This window comes from Akebia trifoliata, chromosome 6, assembly GCF_017979445.1.
Source record: "Akebia trifoliata isolate Shusen 1 chromosome 6, ASM1797944v1, whole genome shotgun sequence".
NCBI lineage: Eukaryota > Viridiplantae > Streptophyta > Magnoliopsida > Ranunculales > Lardizabalaceae > Akebia > Akebia trifoliata.
In genome coordinates this window covers 29,290,029-29,306,541 of record NC_141380.1, presented here as the reverse complement: position 1 = coordinate 29,306,541, position 16,513 = coordinate 29,290,029, and the positions used below count along the sequence as shown (strand labels likewise).

Genomic DNA, 16,513 nt, shown 5'->3' with positions numbered 1-16,513 from the left:
GATTTTTAAATCTTAAATAATGTAATTGAAAAAATACAATTGTGTAACTAATTAAATTACAACCATATGGAATTCCGAAGTATAGGTAGCCATGTCTCTCTTTTTCTTTCAACAAATCTACTCAATTCATATAAGAAAAACGGGAAAACAAAGTACAAGAGAGACAAGGTGCCCAAAAACAAACAAAACCACAAACATAATACAGAAAGGAAATAAGCTGTAAAATAATAGCACATCATACCAATGACTGCAGTCGGAAAATGAAATGATGAGGAAAAAAATACATTTTGAAGTACTTATTAATTTACACACTTTGAAACAATATAATAGACCTTTCTTTCCATCCAAAAACCCTACTATTCTTCTCCTTCCAAATATTTCCACAACACTGTAAACGGAACAAATCTCCATGAAATTCACCATCTAGGCAAGAAAGGCCACAGTAAACTAACAACAAAAACCTTCCATAATTGATTCTGCTATGACCCTTTGAATCCCAAATAACTGGAAAAAAAAATCTAGATATCATTAGCCAAGTTACAATGGAAAAGTAGGCGATTTTTACCCATTCACCATTTTCAATTGAAATAGTTTTTTAGCTACAAAATCAGTTTATACATGTCATTAACTCACTGGACTTCATATATACCAGTTATTGAAAATAACATAGAGGATTCTTTGTTCCCTGACTTATTTTCTATTAATTTATTGATGTTCTTATTTTATCCATAATTATTATTTTCATATTTTAAATACTAAATTCAGAATTTTATTAAGGGAAAAACTGAGTAAACGTGCTATTCTCAAGTTGACCATAGCCCCGCCATTATCTAGAAAATCATAAATTACAAGCAAAATGAGGGAGTTTGGGGATTTTGTTGATAGAAATGACTTGGTCGATCAACCGCTTAAAGGAAGGTGCTTCACTTGGTCAAATAATCAGGAAATTCCAGTCCTTAACCGCCTAGATAGGTTCCTGGTCTCTCCAGATTGGGACAAACTATTTGATTTCATCGGTGCATGAGGCTTTACCGAAGCCTTGCTCCGATCACTGTCCTTAGTTGTTAAAAGCGGGTGCGAGGGTAAGGGGGCCAATTTCTTTCCACTTCGAAAACATGTGGCTCAAACATAGAAATTTCAGAGAATTGGTAGACTTGTGGTGGAAGGATTTCTCTTTCGAAGGAAGACCAGGCTTTGTGCTACAAAGGAAGCTCAGGGCACTAAAAGAGGTGTGGATCAGGTGGAATAAGGAGCCCTTTGGGCGAGTGGAGGTGCAGAAACAAGTTACATTATTGGGAATTGAAGAACTTGAAAAAAGAAGAGACCAACACCCTTTTGTTCGAGGAGTCAGATTCAATCTTAAAGCAAAGTTCAAGGAACTGGCAAACCTGGAGGAGATTACCTGGCGTCAGAAATGGCTAAAAGAAGGAGATCAGAGCACGAGGTACTTCCACAGGACAAGAAATGCTAGAAAAATAATAAATCACCTGGCCCGTATAAAGGTGAATGGAGATTGGCTGGTGGGTGAGGAAGCAATGGCGAGAGGTGTTGTGGATTTCTTCTGGTTTGTATTCTGAAGCACGAACTAGAAGACCAAGAATTTGACAATCTTCCCTTTGAGCAGATTTTTTAGGATAAAAAAGCTTGGCTCGAGAGCCTTTAAGGAGGAAGAGGTTTGGAAAATCGTGGTTAGTATGAGTAGTTACAAAGCACCCATGGCCCAGACGGATTTCCCATTGAGTTCTTTAAGGAGTGTTGGGAAACTGTTAGAAGCAATATTTTAGCCTCTATAGAAGACATATACAGCGAGGTTTCCTTGATATCAGGTCCAATAGTTCGTTCATTGCTTTAATTATGAAAGTTCTTGGGGTGGAGGACATAAAGGATCTTGGACCCATTAGTCTAGTAGGCACCTCCTTCAAGATTATCTCAAACTTATTGGCAAATAGATTAAAAGGAGTGTTAAGTGGGCTAGTCGGTTTCTCCCCAAATGTTTCTATCAAGGGCCGTCAAATTCTAGATGGAGTGTTAATAGCCAATGAGTGTATGGACTCAAGGTTGAAAGCTAAGAAGCCGGTGCACTATGTAAATTAGATATGGAAAAAGCATATGATCACACGAATTGGGGCTTTGTCAAATGCATGCTGGGAAGGATGGGGTTCAGAACACGTTGGATACAGTGGGTTATGAAGTGTGTGTCAACTACGTCTTTCTTAGTACTAGTCAACAGCTCTCCACAAGGGTCAGATGCACTAGAGGCCTGAAGCAAGGCGACCCTCTATTATAGTCGCAGAAGCCTTGGGGTGCAAACTATCTAGGGCAGTAGAGATTGGAGACCTTATTGGTTTTTCGATGGGAGTGGAGGGACCTGTGGTATCACACTTACAATTTGCGGACGATTCTTGAATTCCTAGATGCGTCGCTGGAGCAAGCTAGGAAACTGGGGGCTTTACTGTGTTGTTTCGAGGCAGTTTCAGGAATTCCCATGTAGGGTGTTCGTGGTAGGAGAGGTCCACACCTTGCCACTGTTGGCAGCTTCGTTGGGTTGTCAAGTGGGAATTATTCCCACATCATATTTAGGCATGTCATTGGGTACTAACTATAGGTGTGTGACATTGGGACTCGGTTGTGGAGAAAATCAACAGGCTATTGGAGGCGTGGCAAACTAACTACATCCCTAAGGGATGTAAATTGACCCTCATTAAGAGAGTTCTCTCCTCGATCCCGGTTTATTTCCTTTACATGTTCTTCTTGCCCAGATCGGTAAAGTTGAAGATAAAACGGATGTTCTGAAAAAATTTATGGCATGACAAGTGAGGAAAACGAAAACATCATCTTGTGAACTGGAAACGTGTGACTTTGCCCAAAAATAAGGGAGGTCTTGGTATAAAAAGGCTCGGGGTGTTGGACCCAGCTCTTTTGGGAAAGTGGCTATGGAGGTTTGGGGTGGAAGTAGATAGTCTTTGGAGGAACGTTATTGTTGCAAAGTTTGGGGTAAAGGCACTTGGGCGGGAAAGTGGATCAAGTCAAGCTCCGTTTGGGTGTGGCCTTTGGAAAGGTATTTTGGAAGTTCTCCCAGAATTTAGAATGAGAACCCGGTTTAAAATGGGCAACGGGGACATGGTGCTTTTTTTGAGAAGATACCTGGTGTGGGAATGTACCCCTTATGCAAGAATTCCCTTTGTTGTACTCCTTGTCTTTGAAGAAAAGTTTGCCAGTTTCGAATTTTATGGTGGACACAAGGGGAGATCTATCTTGGGACTGTGGGTTTCGTAGAAGCTTCAATGATTGGGAAGTCAGTGTGGTCGCAGATCTGATTTCTTCCCTGGATGTTATAGGAGTGCAGCCAAACAGAGATGATGTTCGCGTTTGGAAGGTAAGCAAGAGAGGATTGTTTTCAGTTAGTAACTTCTACCATTCATTGCACAACTCGGATGAACCTTCTTTCCCTTGGGTGCCGTTTGGGGTCCTAAAGTCCCCTCCAAAGTAACTTTTTCCGCATGGAAGGCAGCTGGGGATCATCTGATGACAATGGACATCCTAATGTGTCGGTGATTTTGTGGGGTTAACGGCTGCCTGATGTGCCTCCACGACAGTGAATCGGTAGATCATCTCCTTCTTCATTTCTCATTTGCGTCGCAGGGCCAAGGGGTCACTTCTTCAGTTTGTTTGGGATCTCCAGATGTCTCCCAGAATGGTTACATTACTTTTAGAAAGTTGGTTGGTGCAAGGTAAGATTTTCTCGAGAACTAAGAGGCGTTTGTGGGGTTTAGTGTCATTTGCAATTTGTTGGGGAATTTGGAAAGAAGGAAATAGAAGTGTGTTTGAAGGAAGGTTGTTGGATTTTCAAGCGGTCATTCTGTCGGTGTTGGGTTTTTTGTTCTTTTGGTAAAAAATCTTTGTTGAATTCAGAAGAGTTAGGTTTGTTGATTTTGTAGTTTATTGGGATCGGGTTTGCAATTTACATTTGTAGTAGTCTCTTTGTATTCGGTCGTGGTTCGGTTGATCAACTCGCCTGACCTTGCTTTTTATCAATAAATTTTATGGCATATATAAAAATAAATAAAATTACGACATATGCTTGAACTTTTGAAGTTCAAAACTAGTCTATAAGCAGGTAAAGGCTATTTTCGTTTCTAACTTGTCGATTTATTTTGAGTACTATGAATACTTCTAGGATGTAGTACAAGGTCTCACCTAAAACACACAAGAGCAAAAGAAACCATACACATTCACCTCCACTCATGGACCACCTGAAAATAAGAGTTTCAATCTGCAAAATCAGGTTTTCCACGTCTTCTATCCCATCAAAACAACTAGCAATTGTTTCCTTCAAAATACCACAACAAACTACAAAAGGGAACATAACACATTTTATCTCCAACAAGCAAAAGTATCCAACACACTTCTAGACATAAACCAGAAGATGTATTAGAGTTGAAAAAGATTGACGACTTGATTTGCATATTAATCCATTGATTCCATACATCTTTGATACTCGACTAATATTCAACTAGAATTTTCTTTTCGATTATCAGGTGGTATATAGTTAATATCTAACCAGATATGTTATCCATGTAAAAGAAAGGCCAACTTTAGTTTTTGATAAGTGTAAATTTATTAGAAATGAACAAAAGAAAGAGGCTGACATAGCCCCTTATACAAGGAAAAACCAACAAAAAAAAGGGAAACAACCAAAAACAAAAAAAGCTCCGGGAGCTGCACTTCATAGAGTGCATCCCATCTAAAAACAAAAACTTTAAACGAGACACCAACAACTCTCTACTCAGCTTGGACCAAATGTAGAGAAAACCCAATATTTCTAGAAACACTGCTTGAGGGGTACTTTCCTTACCTGGAACACCCTTTTAGTTCTCTCTCTCTAAGGGCCCCAACCAATGGCCAAGGGAAGAATAGAAGAAAGGCCACCTTAGGGAAATTTGGTCGAGGAATGAGAAAGTAAAGAAACAGTATGAATGATTTTAAGTAAAAATTAGAGGAGGAGGAGGGGAGGACCTTCACCTACACATGGCAAGAGCCTGGCTACTTGTAACACCACCCTTTTTTAGTTAATTAATTATATATTGTGATATGATTAATGATTGATTGGTTCATTTGGGATGGATTGAGAAATTAAGGGGGTCTTTAGATTATTCTTATGTTTACCACAAGGCGGATTTTGAGGTCCACTCAACAACACGTTAGATTATGATTCTAACTTAATTTGATTTAGATAAATGAGGTTAGGAAGATATGATCAAAGACATAAAATCGAACTTACCTGGTGATGGAAGGATTTAGGAGACAGAAAGTTACCTTAGTTCTTCTATCTTTCTAAAAGTACAAAGAAGGTAAAGCACAAAAGTTCCCAAAGCTATCCAAACTTGCTAAAATCTCAAAAGTTGCAAACAAAAGTTAAAAATGAGGACCCCCTCCCACCCCTATTTCTTACATAGTGCTCTCGTAACCAGAAAGAAAGAAAGAAAGAATTACATAAGGTGTCAGCAGGCTTCAGATCTATAGAACCGATAGCGTTGGATTAGTAGAACCAACACTGTGCCGGATTAGTAGACCTGACAGTGTTGGTTTGGCAAACCGAGACTTGAAGCCAACTCCAATACTTGCTAGAGTTATGCTCTTCTTGGACTTCCAAGCTTCATGACATGGTTTCTTGCTTGCTCATACTTGTAATCTGGTCCTAATTTATGCCTTTTCAAACATCTTTCATCAATCTCATTTTCACCAAAAACGCTACTGAATCTACCTCCCAATCATTCAGATTCTTACCAAGACCCAAATCCTACGATGAACCCTCTTTGCTCACTATTGGGAAGTTTTTAACTGCACACCTTGCTTGTTTAATAACAAATATTGCAATAGCCTACCCCAAAAGGGGGACCACACCATAAATCTTTCTGGACTTGTTTCTTAACCAGCAAGGTTTGTTCTTTTTTTTTTGATTGATAAGGTTTGTTCTTTTTGTTGTTGTTGTGGATGATGAACATTTGATTTCTTTTAGTTATTTTATTTTATCTTTGAAAATATGTGGTAGTCCTGTTAAAAAAATTATTGTTCTATTTGTTATGTTCGTTGACCATATTGCTTGACACATTCGAAGAGGAGATAATGTGACTAGATTTTTTTTTTTTTTAAGATGTTTTTGAAAAGCTGGCTTTGCAATTTATTCACCAGTTATAGAGAAATAACAGCATCATAGCACTGTAGATGCACTACTAAAGTGAGATCTTCCCCTTATATTGTATTGTTCATCTTTGATAGCACTTAAGATAAAATCTATGTTTTATGATTGATAAAATTATCTCCGAACTTGATTATAGTGAAGATGGATTACAACCCAAAATCAGCAACATTACCTTGAGCATAATTCACAACTAAATTTAGTTATCAAAAAAAAAAAAAAATTCACAACTAAATTAAGTTGAGAAAAGCATACCTCCTGATACGCTCATATACTTTATTTAAACTCCCATGGTCTTGTAGAAAGCATAAGCTAATAATAGTGGAATTGGCAAGCAATATCCAGGGGAATGAGTAAATGGGTTCATCTCATAAGCCTTCTCCATAGCTTTGCAATGCTGTAGAAAAGCAATCCGAACAAACATGAGATTGGCTATTTTTGGTAAGCATAAATGATGTGGACATAAAGAATACTTCTTTTATTTTAAATGATACGAGATTGGCAATTTACCCTATGCAAGGAAATGAAGGTAGAATGCAAAATGAAGAGAGGGACGTGATGTAACAATTGTATTTGATGAATTACCTTCCAATGTTTCCAACAAATCGTCAAGCAAACCACAATTAGAAGTTTTCTCAACCAACGCCTACCACTAAACAGCTTTGATCTTTTGTTGCCCCAATAGCCACGTATGACGTGTCTCTCACTCTTCCAGTCATAATCATCTTCTTTCTTCCCCAGTAGACACATATAATGCTCCCGATATACTGCTCTTTCGGCAGCCAATGCCCCTGCAACCAAAATAGCTGGAAAGACGACAAAGCATAGGTGGGGGAGAACAACTACCATGATATCTGGATAGCCAATATATGCTTGTTTAACTCTTTCATTAGAGATATTTAATGCCCAACCCTTGTAGGTCATGTATGCTCTATTCCCACCTTCAGCGAAAACTTGCCCAAAAAACCAAGGGAAGGATATCAGGTAGAACAAGTAAACTAGCATAGAGAACCATAGAGGTGATACTAGAGACAGCTCCGTTAGAACCCATAACATGCCAACTACGAAGTTTTTCTCAGTACGGAGATTCTTATATGAGAAATACTTCTTTGAACATAAGAGAAGAGCTTTTGGAATAAGAAGTATGGAGAAGAGAAACAGAAGAACAGACCAGAGAATAGGGTGATACAAGCTACCCCACTGACAACCCATCACTAAAAACTCCTTCCACTTCCAACTGACCTTCACAGTGACACCATTAATAGAAAATGGCCTCAATTCACTAATACTTGATATGCCCATGACATCAGTTGCTTCTATTTGTAACCAGAATCTATCAGGAGATGGATCCTCAAAGGCTTTCCAATTCCATGGAACGGTATAGAGATCTCCCCTAGTGGAGTTCTCCTCAAGCTTTCTCATAGTTGCCTCCATGACTAAATCAAGATTTCCAGACCTTGAGTCATAAATCCTTGCCACAACTGACACGATCACAGATCCTGAGAATACTAGAGTCCTTATGGTCTCATAAGATAAGAAATCAATAGATTGACAGCTGTAATCACGAAGAGATGAAGTTGTTAACATGAAGCGTGAGTCAAGAGGAAATGTTGGCAGAATAATAATCTTTCTAGCTTCTGAGTTAAAGTCAATATCCACAAATGAGACATGACCTGAATCAATGGCCAACACTCGCATAATCCTACTCTTCCTCCAATCGCCCATCTCCCACTCCCAGAATTCCTTGATTGGAGGGGCTCCATTGGGACAATTGTCACTGCCCACATTACTTCCTAGAGGCATTTGGTGGATGTTTAATTGGAAATACTTTTCTGAATAATAACCAGATTGATGATGCCGTTTCAAATTCTTACCAAACCTTGTGTGGAGATGCCCACATAGGTAGGCTGATAAGGAATGCTTGAGGAAAACATCTTTCAGAGTCTTTCCAGAATCTGTGGCTGCAGTGAATGAGAGAGGAAAGTGCCCGAAGGAAATCTTTGTTACTGGTTCAGTAAATTGGAAATCCCATTGCGAGAGCTCATAATCTATGTCAGCTAGTAGTTGATCTGTTGGATGCCCAAAAAGATTAGTTGGGCCCCGCAGACCAATAGCCATTGTGCTATCAAATCCAACAAATAAATGCTTTCGTCCACCACTCTGCATATTAGCACATAATATCAAGTTGAGGCACAATAAGAAAAGTCTCAAATAGGAAGCATTGAGGAAGAATATTCAAAGCAACTGAATCCAAAGTTTATTACCTCAAAATTCACTAAGGCTGATTTGATTCGAAACTAAAAAGAATAATTGATTGAGTGTTTTGAGTACTTGGCTAAGATTTTTATCTTATTTTATTGGCGTAGGGATGGGGGTTAAAATTACCAAGTCACCCACTTGGGCAAAAAAAAAATTACTTATGGAGGTTTATAACAGACTAGTTAACAATCAGGAAGAAATGGGCATTGAAGGAAGAATATCTTAGCATTTGGAGCCAATGTTTGAAAAAAAAAATTAATTCAAATGATTTGATAAATAGAGTTTATTCGAGTATTCGATTTCACTTTTCCTATGAGGGGTTTTACAGAAACTTAGCTACATGCCACCCATTTGAGTGATGATCTAATTTAGTTGACAGTTTTTTGTGTTCACTGATTGTGCTTTTAACCTCTGATTGAAGCTGATAAGAATCTTCATTGGTTGAAATAGGATTCTGATATTTATAATCTGCAAAGATCACTAGCTAAAAGTGCACTTCATTAGAACAGACCATTTCTGTTACATAATAGATTTCTTAACAGCATTAGAGAACTGCTCACCTCTAAAGTGATGCTTTGAACATTTCCTCTTCTTAATTCTCTATTGATACTATATTTGGAAAAGAAATCTAATGATCCACCAATCATGGGTACACCAAAACTATCATGATTGCCTCTGAGATCATAGAAGTTATTCTTGTCAAGACCACTCCTTTCAACAACATCCTCCATTACCTGTTGGTACTCCTTCCACTCCACCTCATCTTGTTTCATTGTTAACAAATCCTTACTCTTCCCATCTGGTCAAAGAAACAAGAAAAAGAGAGATGTATATGAATTAACATTAAAATTACAAGTTCATAACATACCAGAGGTGTATGCATTTATAAATAAATGAAGCCATACATGTGCATAACTGAGCTACACAAACATGATTGGGAATTCAAATGGTTGACCAAAATAACATAACCTAACAATGGGATAAACTCTATCAACAGTTTTGCTTCACTCCAAAAAAAGAATATGTGCCATCTAAATGATCTCTAAACCATCTAAGATGGCTAAGATGTCAGAGTATAAGTAGGTTCTCCTTCACAGGATGTGGGTAATTGCTGTTGTCCAGGTGTTGATGTTGAGGAAGTAACCCTCAATAACTTCCTGTGAGTCCAACAATGAGCTTGTATGTTTCTTTTTCCAATTAAACATGTATCATGATGATCATCAACTCATCCCAACCCATAAATATTTTGATGATTCCACACAACTAATTTCAAACTCGAAGCCATAATTAAAAGATAGCCCCCTATTTATCAAAAATAAAATAAAAATAGTCCCCCAATGAACTCTCTTTCAGCGCTACCATTTATTTAGGGGTGGCCATTGAAGGGAAAAAGGGATTCCATAACCCATGAAACATATAAAACGAATTAATATCACACATTATTGCTAGCACCTAGGATTTTTTCTAGAAACTTGGGGAGGTTGAAACTGTCCACACTAATACCAAGACCACAAAAAAGAATATTTACTTGTAGATGTCAAAACAGTTTAAGAGAACAGCAGGCAAACAAAAAGGATTTGACTTTTGAGAAAGACGAGACTTTCCAGGCTCTACTGGACTTGGTCCTTCGCCATCTCCTTGCTTAGATCTAGAAACAACTTCAGCAAATGACATTGAACCTTCCCTCAAGGGATCCATTAACAAGAGATCAAAAGGAGAGAAAAAAAGAAAACATAATAATGGATGATCCTCAATGAATTTCAACAAGAATCCAATCCAACACAGTTGGGGGAGCAATCCCCCAAGGTCTCTTAGAACCTTGAACTTGCACATTCCTTCTAAATGGGGCTGTAATTAGAATTTGTTGATGTGTACAAACCATCTCAATCGACTTTTTCTTAGTCTATCGCCCATTGGAGCTAGTCTTACTATTAAGTGCAACAGAGTAACATTTTTGGTTTGTTTTTTTATTATGTTTGTTATAACAACAATGTAAGAGAGATCCCTCTCTAGAATGTTTTGTTCTCATATAAATGAAATTCATTGTCTCTATTTGGAAGCATGGAGAATTAGGTCATCTTCTCCAAAATGTCTTCATGGTATCAGAGTGCATTGACCATCGTCACTCCACATCAAGAGTTGCCTTTGATTCAAAAATCTTCTTGAGTCAAGCTCCAACGAGCTTCCTCCTTTGGTCATGGCGTCCTCCTCTTCGTCTTCTTCATCAAACTCATTCCCACCAGGTTTAGTCTTTTTCACTTCGAACCTCCATTCCTTTATTACTATAAAGCTTGACTCCTACAACTTCATTACTTGGAAAACTCAAGTTCAAAATGCCTTAAGATTAAACTCCTTGTTAGGACATATTGATGGGTCTCTCCCTGGTCTCTCTTCTGAAATTGGATCCAGGGGTAAGATAGTTCAAAATCAAGAGTTTGAGTTGTGGTGCACTGTTGATAACCTCTTGCTCAGTTGCCTAACAGCAACCATCACACCCTTTGTTCTTCCCTATACCTTTGGCCATACTACCTGTGCTGAGATTTGGAAAACCCTTGGCACCCAATTGTCTTCCCTCTCCATATCTCATGTTCATGAACTCAAAACCAAATTGTTCAATCTTGAGAAAGGTACCCTAACCATTGAGAAGTATTTAGCTCAAATAAAAGAATATTATGATAAACTTGTTGTTGTTGGGTCTCCTTTGGATGAAGAAAATCTCATGTTCTATACACTTCATGGGTTACCTCATGAGTTTGCTTCATTTAAATGCTATATTCGACACCCACGTTGACTGAAGCCTTCAAGCCTAGCTCCGTGGAAGTCCCGCGCGTCATAGGATAATCAATTGCTTTGTAACGCACCTTATTGCTTTTGTAACGCGTTACCCCATGTAATCAATATTATATCAACAAAGTTGCCTCTGGACTTTGCCTCGTTTACTTGTTTGCTAGCTATGTATTGTGGTGTACGATCATTTTTACAGGCTTGCAAGTGGATTTGACCCCCTTGCACCACACGACCTCGCTTCGAAAGAACACGGCCGTGACTGTCTCGTTCTGAACCAATCAAGCTCACCAAGTTGAACTCACTTCTTGGATCAATAGAAATTAACATTGCTTTTGATGATCATTCTTCACCAGATGCAAACCTCAATCTTCAGAAAGGTACCCTAACCATTGATAAGTATTTAGCTTAGAACAAAGAATATTCTGATAAACTTGTTGATGTTGTGTCTCCTTTGGATGAAGAAGATCTCACATTCTACACACTTTATGGGTTACACCATGAGTGTGCTTCATGTAAATGTTCTATTCGTTCTGAACCAATCAAGCTCACCAAGTTGAACTCACTTCTTGGATAAGAAGACATTAGCATTGCTCTCAATGATCATTCTTCGCTAAATGCAGATTTGAGCACAACTTTTAGAGCTGTCGAGCGTGGTGGTTCTTCCAACAATAACCGTCAACATTCTAGTAAGCACTACCCTACTAGGCTCATCTTCTCATGCATCAAACTTCAATCGTGGTCATGGTCGTGGTCGTGGAACTTCATCTTACTTATCTAGTCGTGGGGGTCGAGGTTCGTATTTCCCTCAAGTTTACCACCAGATTTGTGGTCGTGGGAACCATAGTGCTAAGAAGTGTTATCACCGGATGAATTTGAATTCCAAGAAACCCTCACTTCCTCCCCAACAAAGTGCTTATGTTGCAACTGCACCATCAGTCCTTGATTCCAATTGGTATGTTGATAGTAGGGCAAGCAATTGTGTAATTGGCGATCTTTCCAATCTCTCTATTCACAATGACTATCAAGGTGGTGAACAAGTTGCAGTAGGGAATAGTAATGTTTTATCCATTTCACACACAGGTTCTGGCTCTCTCCCCACACCCTCCAAATCTCTGTCTCTTTCACATATTCTTCATGCTCCTGGCATTTCCCACAATCTTCTTTCTGTGCACAAATTGGCTAAAGACAATAATTGCATTCTTTCTTTTGACACACTTGGATTTTCTATTTAAGGTAGAGCCACAAACAAAATCATCTTCAAGGGCCCATGTAAAAATAATCTCTACCCGTTCGTCTCCTAGTTCACTACGCAAGCTCTCGTTTGTTCGCATTCCTCAACTTCTATTTGGCATCACAAACTTGGACATCCGTCTACCAATGTTTTTAACATTGTTGTTCGCAAATATAACATTCCATTTCGTTGTTTGTCTAATTTTGTTTGTGAACCATGTAATGTTGGTAAAAGTCATCCATTGTCCTTTTTCTTGTTTGTGTCCTCTTGAATTAATGCGTGCTGATGTTTGGGGACCATCTCCTTGTTTTGTGGTTTTCATTATTATATTTTGTTTGTAGATGATTATTCTCATTTTTCATGGTTGTATCCTATGTTCAAAAAATCTGATGTATTTTGTAGTTTCAAAGTTCTTGTGGAAAAGTAATTAGGTCACAAAATTAAAATATTTCGTACTGATAATGGCAGTGAATTTGTTAATCGTACCATAATTTGCTTTCTCACCACTCACGGAGTCACGGTATTCTTCATCAACAATCTTGTTCGCACACTCCTGAACAAAATGGAGTGGCAAAATAAAAACATCACCGTCTAATTGAAACCACTATAACTCTTCTCCATCATGCTTCTATGCCTACCTTTTATTGGCTTGATGCCTTGTGCACTTCTATTTTTACAATTAGTCGGTTACCTAACTCAATTTTAAATTTTCAAACTCCCTATGAGATGTTGTCAACTCACCACCTGATTTCACTATTTTTAAAATCTTTTAGTTGTAGTTGGTTTCCTTGGCTCAACCATATTTTGCAAACAAACTTTCCCCAGAGTCAAAATCCTGTGTGTTTTATTGGTTATTGTCAACATCTAAGGGGTACTGATGTTTGGATGTCACCACTGGTAAAGTTTTTATCTCAAGGCATGTGAAATTCCATGAGCACATATTCCCATTTGCTAAACATGTCTCAGCTATTCCAAATATTCCATCCTTTGTTGTTGCTTCCACTCATGATTCTACCCTTGAAAATTCTTCAACTCAGTTGTTCTCTAACTCAACCAACCCCTCAACTCAGTCATTCTCTAACCCATCCATTCTCCCATCAGTTTCAATTTCTATGCCTCTCCATTCTTCAACTGTCATGTGTGCTCCGCCTTCAACCACTTTGATTGAACCATCTCATCCACCAGCCCATGCTATCTCATCATCCATTGTTCCTTCTTCTACCCCTTTTTCTCAACATCATCATTTGAGACAACTTTACCCCTTCACATCATCACCTATGTGTTGTCTTATTGCCATCTTATAAAAAATTTCTTTCAATTTGATTAGTATGTTCAATCACATAACATTTTAGATGTGCAACTCCAGTTTAACCATCAATTTTTTATTCTATGGGCAACATCAACAAAAATAGTTGCTTCAGAGTATCTCCAAAGCCTTGTCCATCAACTATTATTTGAAATTCCTCACCATAGATGTTACTACTAAAGTTACAATCCACATACTTGGTTTTGGCTCTACTTATTCTAAAGCCCTTGGACTCCAACACATCTCCCCATACCGTCTGAATTTTTATTTATTATTTTGTGTGTGTGTGTGTGGGGGGGGGTCTTTCTTTAATTTTCAATGGTTTAAGACATGATAGGCAACGGAACTGACCACAATGCCAGTCCAGGAAGCCTTCCTACATGAAGATTTCTGGAGTATAGCTCCATAAAAGCTTTCCCCATATTTGATAATCATTCCATTATCAATCCTCCTAAAATTATACCAAAAATAAATATAAAAAAATGTAAACTCCTGCAATGATTCTAACTGAAAACCCATGAATTATTTTCAGTCATACTTAAAGAAGCAATCACAATAAGAGGAATAATTAACCAAACATGGAATCTACAAAGAAAGGAGCAAAAAAAAAACAAAAAAAACAGAATACCTGTAAGATCACCAGTGATGAAAACAAGAGACGGTTTGATCATAGCAAGAGCTGGGCCCACCAGCCTCTTGAAATGAAGAGCTCTATCAGGATGAAAGACACTGAAATGGAGATCAGAGAGCTGAACCACCCATACTACTGAATCTGGACCTTCTTTCAAATCTATTACGCTTCTGGAATTGGGTTCTCTTTCTTCGATTCTTCCAAGGGTTTGGAAGGGATCAGAGAAGGTTGCAGAGGGCATTGAAAGCAAAAATAAGAGGAGACCCACAACACCCATCTTCTGCTTGAGCATTCTTCTTCATCAACGATTCATTTTACCTGTTGTAGTTGTACACAAGAAGAAGACCCCATTTGAGCATTGCGAACTGTTTCGTCAACGGTACATCACACTAGGAGTGTACATTCGGCTATCCAGAACCGAACCCGACCCATTAATTTTTCTAGTACGGGTCGGGAACGGGTAAAGATCGAAAGGGTATGCCCGTACCCTACCCAAACCTGATTTTTTTTGATATTTTACTATTTGGATATATATTAAAATTTAAAATTTGATTTGTTAGGGGATTGTATTTTGAGGACTTTTTATATAGATGGGATGGGATTTGTTGCTCTATGCGTGAGTAGTTCTACCTTGTAAGGCCTCACCAAGTTGATCATCTCGACTGACTTGGCTTTCTCATGAATACAATGCTACTTATCAAAAAAAATAAAAATATGTTAGTTTAACTTTAACCTTTAAATCTAAACTAAAGGTCGAATCTATAAATCTTACTAAATTAAAAATTAAAGTATATGCAAATTATATATGAGTAATTATATATATAAAAAAATTATTTAAATATTACTTATAAAAAAAAGTAATAATTTTTATAAATTTATCGAAAGAAATCTATTTCGACAGTTTAAGTACTGAATATTTTTATTATTATTATTCAAACTTTCGACACTTAAAGTCATTAATTTTTTTAATCAAATTTTTGGCACTTTCCTCTTCCTCTTTTTCTCTGGTTTTTTTTTCTTCTTCTTTTCCCACAGATTCTTCTTCTTCCCATGTGTTTTGTTTTATTTATTTTTTATTTTGATTGATCACGATCATAATCTTGATCATGATCTCGAATCAATATTTTTAAAAAATGATTTTGATCGAGATCTCGGATCAAGATTTTAATAAAATGACTTCGAGATCATGATCTCATTATCAAGATCAAAATTTTAATAAAATGATCTCGAAATTAAGATCATGATCTTGATATTGATCTCGAGATCATGATCATGATCATTATCACGCTCTAAAAACTCAACCCGAATCCCTATGAGTCCCAAGTTGAATCCAGAGACATGATATATAACTCATATCATGATAATCAATATATAAACGTAAACGACAAATAAATAACTATATGTCATACCTGATCATTGCTTAACAAAATAGATATGTATCCTCAAATATCAGCGCACTTGACACGTACATAAAACAATGATGACATAATATTGTGTTCATAATTACATAAGAAAATTACAACGGAAGACTTAAACTTATCTCTATTTCAAGACTTACTAGTAGTACCTATGCTCAACTCTTAGAAGCTTGAATTGATCATCTATAAGGCTATGGTACTGAGTCTCTTCGGAAGGATTACCAAAATCAGGTGCACCTGAAATTTATGATGTCGTAAGGGTGAGTAATAAAGGAGTTACCCAGTAAGGGAATCTTACAATTCTAAATAATACCACTTTATATGTAGTTTAAATATTCTATGAATTCATAAATCATACATATTTGATATTCAACACATAATTGAAAATAATTTAACACCGATATCATAAAACCAAGTTGAAATACAATTAAAGATCTGAAAAATAATTGTTCATAATATAACATCAAATACTATAATGGAGAGTTGAGGGTCACGACTGATTTGAACATCTCAGTCAAAATACGATTCTTCCAATACTTCACCAGTGTGGAACCCCACTATTAATTCATAATTTTATGGTTAGCCTCTACCACAATTTGAGTAACTATTTTTCAGTTCAGATTAGTCATTGACAAAACCTTAAGAAACAAGTTAAATCAAGTAGGTCATTCTTTATTGACTA

At 37.4% G+C, this 16,513-nt stretch overlaps 1 protein-coding gene across 3 annotated transcripts; it reads right to left on the bottom strand.

The window, feature by feature from the left end:
• Positions 1 to 169: 169 nt before the first annotated feature.
• Positions 170 to 14,813, bottom strand: LOC147400703 (Calcineurin-like metallo-phosphoesterase superfamily protein). Of its 3 annotated transcripts, none has more exons than XR_015179510.1 (6): positions 14,411 to 14,813; positions 9,019 to 9,257; positions 6,785 to 8,359; positions 6,455 to 6,596; positions 4,198 to 4,350; positions 170 to 504 (listed from the first exon to the last, which is right to left on the bottom strand). XR_015179510.1 is itself a non-coding variant. In XM_086446512.1 (5 exons), the coding sequence occupies exons 1-4, from the start codon at positions 14,703 to 14,705 to the stop codon at positions 6,480 to 6,482; spliced, it is 2,226 nt and encodes a 741-aa protein (XP_086302638.1). In that variant the 5' UTR covers positions 14,706 to 14,813; the 3' UTR covers positions 170 to 504; positions 6,455 to 6,479. The 3 variants fall into 3 exon arrangements, 1 of the variants encoding a protein (XP_086302638.1); XR_015179509.1 differs by having other exon boundaries at positions 4,198 to 4,253; XM_086446512.1 differs by lacking the exon at positions 4,198 to 4,350.
• Between the last annotated feature and the right edge of the window lie 1,700 nt (positions 14,814 to 16,513).